Here is a 12,892-nt window from a genome sequence, read left to right as displayed (position 1 = left end):
GCTGAAACATCTTCACTTCTTCAAAACATGTCAAAATGATAACAAGGACCAGGCGAAACAACTCCAAATTTGGCTCAGAGAGCKATGTCAGGATGAGAAACACTTGTTTGAACTCTTAATACTGAGAAATAAATGTGCATTAATCAAAGAACATAAAAACAGAAAACCTTGTATGGTTTATATACTGGTTTAAACTCRTAATACTGAGAAGTAAATGTACATTAATCAAAGAATATTTTATTCTTATATCAGATGCTACACATAAGCAAAGGTCGAAAAGTCATACTTGGTTGAATTCTTAAATTCAGTCTAAAACTTTTTAAAAGCTACAGTAAGCCTGAAGATTTCCCAAACACATTAGCATCTGAGATTTCTTTCTGTTTCCAGAAAAAAAAATTCTCGATCCATCTGTAAGTTAAACAGAATCGAGCCGCTTGTGATCAGGCATGATTAGAAGTGCCTTTGTATACTGCTATGAGCTAAATATTTTATTGACTTTGTAAAATGTACATGTACTGTATGTGATGTTGTGGGATAATGGAGTTTGTGTGTCTGTTTTTAGTTTAGGAACATGAAGAAAATAAAGCTGTTGATGAGAAATGATGTAAGATTTATTGACTTAGTTTGATCCAGAGTTGCTGAAGTAATTGTTGCTGTGTGTGTTCTATCTCACAAACTACAGGACAGATTTTAATGAAAGTAATCACTTGGTTAGCCTGATAAAAACCAGCCCCTTGTTCTACGCTTTGCTTCCTACAGAGGATCTGAACTCTCGGCTATTGAGAAACGATTTCTTYTTGGAGACGTGGACTCTGTTGAAGTTTAAAAGGATTTGATCCAATTTTACCCAACTGCTAAGGTTTGGACGTGACGAAAGTAGTGCACCAGCTCCATCCTGAAGGAAGCTAAGCTAAGAAGCTAACTGGATAATGCGTGCTCTGTAAACAAGCATCCCCTACTGGGAAAAGAGAAGTACCGAGCTGAAGGAGATGGCTGTAAATGAGTGCTGCAGGCTTTGTGAGACAAATTTTATTTAATCTGGAAGCCTTGTCAACACCTTATAACTCCTCCTTCTTTTTACTGATCGGCCTGGTTGAAATCCTAAGAAGAATTTGAAAAAAATCCTTGTCAAAGGGAGAAAGTCCAGACAGAGCAGAGAGATTAGAATTGAGCGGAACTGCAGAAGAAGGCAAGGGCCAGGCTATCACATGGTACACATGTGGATTCAACCTGATTCAAGATGGCTGCCACACCAAACTGTCATTAGAAAACATAAAAAAATGACTGAATAAATTCTACTGATTTAGTGAGGTATTAGAGAATGAAATCAATGTGTTGGGAATGAGAATCACTGAACATCAAGCATCCATCAAGGCAACAAACGATCAGTTGTTAGGCTGATGGTCCTCCCTTTGCATGTGAACAACCAGCTCTGTGTGTCATAGGTAAACTCGTTGATCCACTGCACTAAGGTTCTGCTTATAACTCTTAGCTTCAGCCCTTCAGACTGAGTCTTTTGTATAAACCCATCCAGGATCTGACTGAACCTTGTTGGAAAGCTCTCAGAAAGACGTGATTTGACATAAATCTACAACCCATACCAAGATGTTTTATAAAATGTTTTGCTCACAGTTTGATTAGAATTTGCTATTTGAATAAATAACTAAAATAAACAGAAATGAATAAGCAAGTCTTAATTCCAAAACAATTGGTTCAAATAAAAAGTCTTGCAAAAAAAATAATAATAATACGAAAACATGAACTTGAAGATAACTCTGTGGAATATGTTTGACTTTGATAAACCAGAATAATTCTAACGCTCAGCTTTGTTCACATTTGTAAAGGAACATAATTAACAAATGTGTTCTGCATTAGAAGTCAATGTGAAGCATTTTTGTCTGTTTTAATAACAAATCTCTACTTAAAATCATTTTGATTTTGGGGCAGAATGAACACTTCCTAAAGCTAAAGCAGCAGGAGTTACAGTGTTTTTAGTTCATTCAGCAGGAGGAAAGGAAAGTCTCCAATTAAAGGACCCAAACTTTTCGACTCTACATGTAGAAAAACAGGAATGTCTGAGAAAGTTGGAAAAATAAAATGTGCCTGTGGCTGCTCGCTGCTGAAATACTCATTATGAAGGTTGTTTCAAAAGAAAAAAAAAACTAAAAGACTCCTCCTCATACCTCCATGTGACACAGAAAATTATTCCTAACTGCATTTTGAAGAAGCAACTTCATCATTATCATTTAAATATATGTTTGAGTCATTTATTTTCTAATGCTTCATCTCCTTTATTTCAAATTCCTGAATTGAATCTGTTGTTTGTTTGTTTGTCTGTTTTTTCCAGGGACCAATTCAAAGTGTGTCTCTGGTGTACTTACTTCCTGGTTTATTCTTGACGGCCCAAGATGGGAAATAAAAAAAAAAGGAACTTGAGGAGTCACAAAAGGGCCGGAGGAGACTTCAAAGGCTACAGATGAATCTTTGTCATTGTAGTTCTGATTGGTGCTGGAAGGGAAATCGCCCCGGGCCAGTCTCAAGGCTCCTTCCTTTGCACATTTTAATTCCTCCAACAGGATRTTAGTGCAGCTCTAATGTTCTACGTAAATGCAGCAAATAAATAAGCCAAGTGCTTCAGAGTATAGCTGCTTTAAATGTAATAAATTAATACCTGATTAGTTGTGTGACACAAAAAGGTTTTAATGACTCCTGTGTGCCTCAGTAGAGGGACTTGGGTAATATTCATTATCTTTTTTTATGTTTTGTTTTTCAAAAAGACATGAATACAGCAGGATGACCCATCATCAAACCCCCTCAGCTTTTCCTGACAACAAACGACAAATTGTGACGTCCGCTGATTTGTCGAGCCAAAACATTTAATACACATCATCGCTGGAGACATGCACTTTGCAGCACTTCACACAGTGCACTTTTTCTCAACTGTAGCTCCTGTTTAAAAAAAAAAGGAAAAAGAAAGAAACACATACAAACTTTAAAATAATTTAAAACAAAACACATATTAGAAAAGGGGAGATACATCAATTTTTTTCATCTTGTTTTGTTTTTACATTTTCAAAATACTGCTTTGTAAAATAAAAATCACAGAAATTAGCTTTGAACACAGAGCAAATGATAGGAAGAATTACACCAATACTGTGCTGGTTGATAGTTAGCAGGGCGGGGGGAAAGAAAAAAGAAAGAAAATTTGTGAACTGGTGACATCTGAGAGCAAATGTCACAGAGAGGACAAGGGTTTGGGGAGGAAAAGAAGAGTTCATCAATAGAGGAGGAGGAGGAGGAAGGCAAGGGGGAGGGGTGGGATGTCTATATATATATATGTGTCTCTTTGTAATGAGAAACAATCCAAGTGTGCTGAAGGGCAGAGTGGTCGATCGCTAGGCGTAGAAAGTCTCTACTTTCACTGTCTGGCAGAACATTGTCATGGAGAAGACCAGACCCAGAATCTGCAGAAACACAAGAAACAAATCGGTCATTAATGGACGTGTCCCGTGTCCTCTCTGGAAAGTAACAGCGAAATTAAAAAGGAGCTCATTTTCTGCACCGTAATGTACCTGTTTGACCATAAATCCCCCCTCGAAAGATCCATTTTCTGAGATGTTTTTTTCAAAACTCCATTTCTTAGGTAACAATAAGAGAATCCACCCACAGCTGCCTCTGCAGCATTCATTGATTAAATATCGCAGAATTTATTATTTTTTTTATTGCACCTTCATTTCAGCATCTGCATTAATATTCTATTTTCTTTGATGTTTCTCAGAACTTTGTAAGTTTTGCTTTATGTAAATCCGGGCATAGGCTGCTGCTGCAAGACTGATTTTATTTACTTATATAATCTACATCAAACGGTGCACTTCTGGTTCTATTTTTAAACAAAATGTTGCATTTTTTTTTAAAAACAAATAAAGCTGTATTATGACTTTTTCTTGTTCTTCAAAAGGGCATTTCCTTATGTATCCAGCACATTTCCTCACCTTCGGGTCACTATTGCACTAAGAAAAGTAAATAAAAAAAAATCAAGTATTGATGGAGAGAGAAAAAATGTGCAGAAGTTGCTATATCAATACAGCAATCCATTATTCTGTGAGTCTCCACATGCAAGAGAAAGATTTTTGTGTTCTTTAGTCTGCCTCCTCACAACATGAGTGGAGCCTTTGCTAGACATTTTTAGATGATTGCAAGGTTTTTGTTTTGGGGCAGAAAAGATTCAATTCGCACTACAGAGCAGGATTTTATGAATAATAAAACGTGTGATTCAATTTAATTCCGGCCCAAACAATCATTTTAAACTCCCGGGGATGGTAACGAAGGTCTAAAGTGGTCGTTAATATTGGAGCTTTGACCTTCAGCCCTGCAGCTTAATGAAGAGCCCCTACATACCTATTGTTGTACAAATGAGAATAAAAAGGAGCTGTGCATGTAGAGCGTTTTGATGATGAAAAGCACTCTATAAGTGTGTGACTAAGATATTTAAAGACACGTTGTAAAGCATATTTAGAGCCAATACACAGTTTAAATGAAATTACATTGTCTGTGGACCATTTATTCATCTGATACAAATGATACAACAGTGAGAACTGAACTGAAGGTAAAAATCAAGTAAAAACATAAAAGTAGTGAAAGTGGAAATGTGTTTTTATATTTGACTCAGACACTAGTGCTGACCATTGACTTTGCCACAGGTATTAGTAGAAATGTGATAATTCAAATCTTTAAAAACGGCTCTTTAAAGCAAACYTCGGGACCTGAGTCATAGACAAATGAGAGGCGTTACATTCTCCGTTGTGGCAGAGTGGTTTGGGGGGGTCGTCCTGTAACTGGTGAGTTACCAGTTTGATCCCCCACTTCAATCATCTCAGTCGTATTTTTGGGCAAGACTCTTTACCCACCTTGCCTGCCGATGGTGGTCAGTGGTGGCGCCGGTGCATGGCAGCCCCGCCTCTGTCAGTGTGCCCCATGGCAGCTGTGGCGACAGTGTAGTTTACACCCATCAGTGTGTGAATGGGTGAATGATTGAAGTGTGAAGCATGGGGGTCCGTAGGGACTTGATATGGCGTTATATGTATATTATATACAGTATAAGTTCGATCCATTTACCGTTTTTTCTTTCCTTTTTGTGATTTCTTCGTGTTTTCTTCCTGAGATGCAGGCACTTGTCTGAGAGAAGCGCAGTACTTGTTGAATGTGGGAAACATGGGCTCAAGTGTGTGTGTGTGTGTGTGTGTGTGTGTGTGTGGTGGGGTGCACTTGACAAGTCATGTGTCACTACAGATGTGACGTAGGTCATAACCATTCAAAATTAAACAGCTCTTTGAAATMAACAGATCTTCCAGATCCAGCTCCCCTCTAAGAGACGTATCCTGTCTGTATTACACAGAAACATGTGATGTGTGCCTGCTCAATGGAGCAGGTGGAGCAGCTGCTCAATAATATTTTAAAGTGGAGGTGAAAACTTCTTTTTCTTTAAGTGCCAGGTAGTTCTTTAAACCAGTGGTTCCCAAACTTTTCAGCTTTTGACCCATAAAATACCAGCAGCAGAAACGTGTGACCCCAGTTGTTGTTGGTTGATGAACATTGTTTTCACGTCAAATAAACAAGAGCATAGTAACAGTATTTACTACACTATTGTTGTCCATTTTAAGTAAACTAACTCTACTTTTTTGTAACAACAAAGGCAAAAATAATATTGACAGATGTAATTTTTTGTGTAATTAATTCAGAAAATATTTTCAGGACCCCACCTTGATGTTTTGGGACCCCACTGTGGGTCCCGACCCCAACTTTGGGAAACACTGCTTTAAACTATTACAACCATGTTGTATCTTTTTCTGAACATATGTCTAGACTATCTGTAGACTAAAAGTAGAAGCTGTCTATGTCTGTTTCATATTCAACTCTGGTTTGTTGAATACGAAAACAAAGTGAGAATCTGGGATTCAAGATCTCAGCTCTATTACATCATCCAGTCATGTTTTAAATATTATTTCTCTCTCTTCAACATAGAGACCAGTAGCACTTACATTTTACATTATTCCTCATTTTGTTTCCCCTTTTAAAGACACATTCAAGAGCTTGTGGGCAATTTTAGTAACTAGTTGGAGATACAAAATTGTCAGACAATACACAATATTTTAATTGAATCACATTGAACTTATATTATTGACATGATTTGGGTCAGAAGTCACAGAGTTCATATCACATAAATGTTAWGCTCATTTCTGTTTTGCAATTTAGTCACGATGTATATTAATTATGTCTCAGTCCAATTTTTTTGTCTCCAATCACAATTTAGTTTCTTAGGTTGCCAACTCCTTCCAAAGTTGTTTCCCTTTTCTTACACCAGAAACKTACAGTAACAACTCTTTGACAGTTATGGGAGTCTACTTGTCTTGAAAGTTTTTTGAACATGTTTAAAATTTCCACGGTACCAGAGGAACGCAGCCTTGGTTTAGACAAGAACATTGGGAACCCCAGCAAACATTTCAGGACTTTCTGAAAACTCCTTTGTAAAAACTGGCCCCAATTTGCTGCTGTTAGGTCTGTGCACAAAGAACCAAGTGAGCAGATGCAAAAACACCAGGAACTCTGAAGGGAAAGGAAAGGAGAACTGATTTATTACAAAAAATAAAAAATAAAAAAATCAAAATGCTGACATGGCAGCAGAAAACGTACTTACAAGGAAACTCTGGGAGAAAYCGCGAGGAGAACAAGCCAAATTGGCTGTGGGAAACACAATGAACTGACAATAAAACAAACAAGACATAAAACATAAAAGGGACCCTAAACGTAAATTACTAACACCCGTGAAGGAGACAAATGGGAAGAGGTGAGAGTGGAAAGGACCAGGATAAAAACAAGAGGCACACACAATGGCGAATAAAGAAACACTAGAAAGAAACAAATATCCCTACAGTTGTCAATAGTTGAGGTCCTGTGAGACAGTGGCTTTAGAACAACTTTTGGAGGAAGAGTTTTCTGGTCTCCTGACTGCTTTGCAGCCCTTGGTTCAACAGTTTCAGCTTCATTTTAATAAACTGTTCAACCTGAGGTAAGGAATAGTATTTTTTTTTTACCATAAACTGTAGTCGATTTATAACCCAGCATTAACAGAAACTACTCAACATAGATCTCCAGTTTTTAAACTTGTCAGGGTTCAAACAGAGTGACAGCAAAGGCTTAGAGTCTTCTGAGGCTAAAAACCTTGCACATTTATAATTCCTTCAGCAAATTTCAGTGGGATCCTGGATTGGATTGGGATTTGGTGAGTTTGGAGGCTGGGTCAATACGTTAAGCTCATTTGTCTTGTTCCTCAAGCTGCTTGAACAGTTTTAGCAGTGCAGTGGGGTGTACTGTCCTGCTGTGGGAAGCCCCATGCTGTCAGGGAGAGCTGTTTTTATTGACAGAGAATTGGCACAATGTTTTACATCTCAAAGCAAGAACCACATGAATCCCAGGACCCAAGATTTATTTGTTGAACCTTGGATTGCCACAAGATGATCGGGCTTTCCCTGTCAGCTGGTTAAAGCTTTATACCTGCTCAGTTTATTTGAATATATCAGAWGTAATACACCCACTTTAAGATGGTTATACTGCCAGAACCTGGTTTCAGTGGACAAACCTTGAGGGGTCTGACTGGTGTTTAACTGGGAAGGGAGAAAACAGAGCTTMACTAACATTGTGGGGTTCAGCTGTTTGACTGATGAATAAGAAATGGCACAGAAATGCTAATGTGGACCAAATCAGTTTTTCCACAAAAAAGTKTTTTAAATTTTAAACAGCCCAGTGCAACAGTGGTCTGTGTATGTTCATGAGTTTCTGTGTAAATAAATTAAGGAACAGCCTTGCAAAAAAGAAAGGAAAAAAATGCTTCAAGGTTTTCTTTTCTCTCTCTCTTATTAAAAAACATTTGTTTCATTTATCACATCACCCATGAAAAATAGATTTTATGCATTTTTCAGCACATAGTCATGTTTGCATCAGTTTACTTCTCATGCCTTCAACAACATCTCTGACTGGTCTGGATAGCGCCATCGCAATGAGTCTTAATAGTTTTATAGCTGATGCATGAAAAACTAATCTAAATGAAACTCTGGGTGAAAGCAAAATGGACTTCTATCCATCCATTATCTCCCTTTCACAGTCACAGTGCGAGGGGTGGGGTACACCCTGGACAGGTCCATCACAGGACCACCCAAAGAGACAAACAACCTGTCACTCTCTCACTCACACCTAGGGAAAATTTAAAGTTACTAATTAAACTAATGAAGAAATTTATAGTTATTACAGATTAGTACTGATGTTAGAAACAACACTAGATTATTAGGGTTTCCTTTTTATAATATTTTTATAATGTTTGATATATTATGTTTTGATTGATATAGATTAGTTACATGTCCAAATTATAACGACACATAATTAAAATGTTGTAATAACAGTAGATGAGATTTTTGTATGAATGCKTGTGATTCAGCCGTAGGTCAGTAGGGGGCGAACTCAGGCATTGAAGAATAGTGTATAAAAAGATGTACTTCTTGATTTTTAGTCAGTGTGGTTTTCCTTGTCAGCCCGGTGACAAATAAACCTCACTCGGGTCCAGAATTCTGGTGTTGTATGACTTTATTCCTTTCACAAATCATTTTATTTAACAATTGTGTTTTCATCTTGACTTCAGTCGTATTGAACATGAATTTTTTTTACACTAAAGTGCACGTTTTTGCTCTGTGAAAGGAAGTCAGAGTACCTGGTGAAAACCCACACACGTAAAAAGAGAGATGCAAATGCTACCCAGAAAGTTTCCCGGCTGGGATTAGATTTGGCAAKCTTTTTGTTGAGAGGCAACAGCTCCACCAACTGAACCACAGTGTTTCCATGTATATCATTTTACAAGACATCAGAAGACTCTGGCAAACACATTTTGACAACGTGGTGACCTCTCCCTTCTTTGAACATAAACTTCTACTTGAACACTCTCATAGTTTTGGATTGTTTTGGCTTTTGTATATTGAGTGTTTAATATTTGTCTCTTTCAGAAGACGGTAARGCTAAAGGACTGAACAACCCATTGGGTGTTGATGCTCACAGGTGGAGATGCTCTCTTACCACACTCCAACACTCTTTCAGAGAACATTAATCAGTGTGGGATTATAAAAAAAACTTGGCTGCTCTGATATGTTGCTGTCACTCAAGCTGCTAAGAGCAGCACGAGTCGCAGAGTGACTCCTCCCCTATATTATGTCGCACAGATCAAAATATGTCCAAGTGTGTCTTTGTAGGGTTTTAAGTTTCAAAATAACCTGACTATTACCATGGTTATATCTGTGCTGCTGCATACTTTTAGCCAGTCTTTGTGTCAATAAAGATTGTWTTTATTTTCTCCTCTGCAGCAAGGAGTATGCAAATCTAGAAAAAAAATCCTTTCAGTTGAAATCTGAAAGGAGTTCAGTGTGTTCTGACTGAAACAAATCTGCAGCTGGGTGGTCCCCGAAGCACTGCTCTGACCCATCTGTTCAGACGTAGCAGTGACAGATCTGCGACTATCTCACTCGGATGTACAGGAGCTGCAGAGGTGGAGTGTTTCAGTCCCCCTCTTTGTCTCTGTGTTTCTTCTGAATYGAKCGAGGTGGTCAGACCARATGTCAGGAAGGGTTTAGGGCGTCTCCTGAAKGAGCTTACTGTTGTACTATAAAGAGGTACACAACTGAGTCAGATATGTTGAGCTGACAGTCAACATTTTTATTATAGTGAAGGAGTGTTTCTAAATCCCCATTATAACAGAGCCTTACCCCTAACCTATGTATGAGCAGGCTATGAACTAAGAGTTTTGATTAACTGTTTATAAGAAGTAAAACACTACACAGATTCTGTTCGTACTTTTGTCCCAGACAGAAGTATCAAAGTGAACAACATTAACGTCATGTTTCTGCCAGGTGTTGTGAGACTTAAAACAAACATTGAACTGTCAAATAACATGCAAATTAAAAAAACCTGTCYCCAGTTCAAGTCAGTGAGCACGCTGTATTTAGGTGCTGATTAAATGTTGGTATTTTTAATTGTCAAACTTAATCACATTAAATGTTTATTCAGGGATATATTTTCATTTCATCTATGTTTTTAGAAAAAAAATCAAAACTAGATTTGGAAACAAACTCACCAGTGAGACAAAACCACTGCTTTATACCACTAAGAATCCTAAATGAGACTGCTGTGAGGATTGTGCAACACATTAGACCCATATCCATTAAGCAACATCCAAAAGGCTGCATATGTTTTTTCACGTGTTTCACGATATAATTTGCTCACATCTATTAGACAGTTAATACTTGATGTAAATTAAGTTACATTACATTAGAGAATAAGTGGTAAATAACATGTTTGACCAGTAAGGTGTAATAACCTCCTGACTGCGGAGTTAAAGTGTAATATCTTTCTGTTCCGACTTGAACAGCAGCAGGATGTAATCTCATTTATAGATTACATCCGTCTGCTAACAGTTTTCTGCAAAATAGGTGYAATACTCTTTCTTTCTTCTAATTCTGACAACAGTGTTTTCTCTGTTTGAATCTTTATATTCTTCAGTTTCCATTTYGGATGAGTAGTCCTTTCTGATTGAAGTCTTGGGGATAATCAAAGTTTTTTTGTTTTGTTTTTGTTCTTTCCTGTAACTTTATTGCTTAGCTGCAAATGAATTGAATGACTCACCAAACACTGTTTTACATGGGAAATTCAGCAGACTAAATTATAAATTCTGAGTTAACAAACACTATCAAAATGATTGTAGTAACTCTAATTTCTTAGCAGAGTTTTAGGCTTTGTTAAGCCAGGCTCAAGGAAACAAAGCCCTGTTTTGTTTCACCTTCATAGTGCAGCTCCTAGGTTGGAGGAGTTTTCTTTATATTTTTATTTTCCTGGAATTGTTGCTGCCTTAAAATGGTTGACTATCACAGGACTTCATTGATTTGAATGTGCCTCCAGTGTTCTGACGTTTTGTTTAAATCTAAAGTAAATTGGTTTGATATCCATTTTTTAATAGGATTTTAGCCTGATGGATAAAAACGTACAGATATAAAAGTCACACCAAGTGGTCYTTTTAGAAAAAAAATGCAATAATGTTCGGAGGACAGTGTTCACATTTTAAAGCATTTTAAGCTTTAAAGAACAGGAAAATGAGATGGAAGACTTTAATATGAGACAATTCCACAAATCTCCCTCCTGTAAGTTTATCCCTTTCTATTTTTTTCCACCAGTTTAATCTATGGTCTTTTCTAAACCTAACCAGTTGGTTTTCCTGCTTAATCAAAACTACAAACTATAATCTGTTTTTTTTTTTTTMTTTTTTTTTTGCACATTAAAACGGCAGGATTTGATCCCGGCATCAAATCTCTCTGCAGTGGGAGCATCTTTCCAACACATCTGAGAGCCTCTCCTAGCCTTTGTAGTCTTTAATGCCCTGGGAATGAGAACAGGTTGTTATAAGCTGCGACTCAGTGGGCAAGCACCACAGATATTTGAGATAAATCCTGCAGTAATTACACGTTTTTMGCGGTTTTCATTTTGCTCTGAGTAGGATTTTCAAAAATGGCATTGACTAAAGAAGGGAAAAAAATCAGCCTGGAGCATCAGAGGAGAGTTCTACACTTGATGTTTTCAAGCACATGGTGTTTTTTCCCCCCCTCTCAGATTATGGAAACACATCACGGATCACTCAGCTGGAGGGGAGATAAGAGAATTTAACGCAGAGTCAGGCCCCACTATGTGGTCTTCAACGGTAATACAAGAGGCTCGCCACAAAAACTCTTGCATTTGGTGTTTTTACTGCCGTAACAGGATAGGATTTATTTATGTCAGAGATCTTCTGAGGCTGTAGATATCAAGAAGTTAGTTTATAATTGCTAAATAGGAGAAACAAAGTTTATCTCTAAAGTTGAGCTTACCTGAGTAAGTGCTGTGCATAGAGCAAAGATCCAAAGTGCCACCAAGTTGTCATTTAGCCAGTCCTTTACCCGCTCGTAACACGGCTGTGGAAACAAAAACACACGGGCACAAAGCATGAGCAAACACTATAAGGTGAATTCATTTACTCTGCACTAAAAAAGACAATTTAAAAAGGAAATCTTCTCCTGTGTGAAGAAAGTGGTTAAAAATATGTTTTGGCAGAAACACATGGCTTCGTCTTTGTCTACCTTGACCCAAAAAATTCTTGAGGCAAAATTAAAGCAAGCTCCTAAAATCCTTATCTTCATTCAGGGGTAGAAACAATAACATTGAGTGGAGACATTCCTTTTTTATGTTTGTTGTTTTCTGAGTGCATTTTCTTGTCAGCTTGGAGGGTGGGGGGGGGAGGTCCTCTGATTTCCAGAAGACACTTTTATACACTTGTTAAAACATTTAATTTGTTTCTGAGAATGGTAACCAGCAAGAAATAACGTTTAGCATTAGCATGTGAAAACAGGTCAGCATCTGCCGGATCACAAATACAAGCAAATGATGAAGAAGACATTCATTGTTACAGCAAAATAAGTGGCTGTAAGAGTAGCTGAGAGCTGAAATCAGTAATGATGTAGGTGACATTTACTATACGACTTAACAGACCTTTCACAGACATGTGGGCCAAACTGTGTGTTGGATTATGATTAATGCAGAGGAGGAAAGACTGCCTGATGTGTTGCAGAAAAGAGGAAAGTGTTACCGTAACAGGCTACTTCACTGTTTAATTAAATTATTCATTTTTTGCAAACACAGCTTCATGATTGAGCCATTTTTCAAATCTTCCTACATCGAGAAGCTGAGTCAGATCGAGGAAAACCAAACTCTATCTATCTATCTATCTATCTATCTATCCATCCATCCATCCATCCATCCATCCATCCATCCATCC

General features: G+C 37.6%; 1 protein-coding gene across 8 annotated transcripts in view; it reads right to left on the bottom strand.

Moving 5' to 3' along the window:
• Positions 1-2,858: 2,858 nt before the first annotated feature.
• The window catches only part of tspan4a (tetraspanin 4a), a 270,357-nt gene continuing 260,323 nt past the window's right edge, over positions 2,859-12,892 (bottom strand). For all 8 annotated transcript variants that reach the window (XM_014018733.1, XM_014018737.1, XM_014018734.1 and 5 more), the window contains 2 exons: positions 11,949-12,032; positions 2,859-3,464 (listed from right to left, as the gene is read on the bottom strand). In XM_014018733.1, coding sequence (XP_013874187.1) covers positions 3,396-3,464; positions 11,949-12,032 — 153 coding nt within the window. In that variant the 3' untranslated portion in view covers positions 2,859-3,395. The remainder of the gene's footprint in view (positions 3,465-11,948; positions 12,033-12,892) is intronic.

The sequence above is a fragment of the Austrofundulus limnaeus genome, unplaced genomic scaffold (assembly GCF_001266775.1).
Source record: "Austrofundulus limnaeus strain Quisiro unplaced genomic scaffold, Austrofundulus_limnaeus-1.0 Scaffold200, whole genome shotgun sequence".
Lineage (NCBI taxonomy): Eukaryota > Metazoa > Chordata > Actinopteri > Cyprinodontiformes > Rivulidae > Austrofundulus > Austrofundulus limnaeus.
Note: the sequence above shows the minus strand (reverse complement) of the source record. Positions and strands in the feature narration are given on the sequence as shown.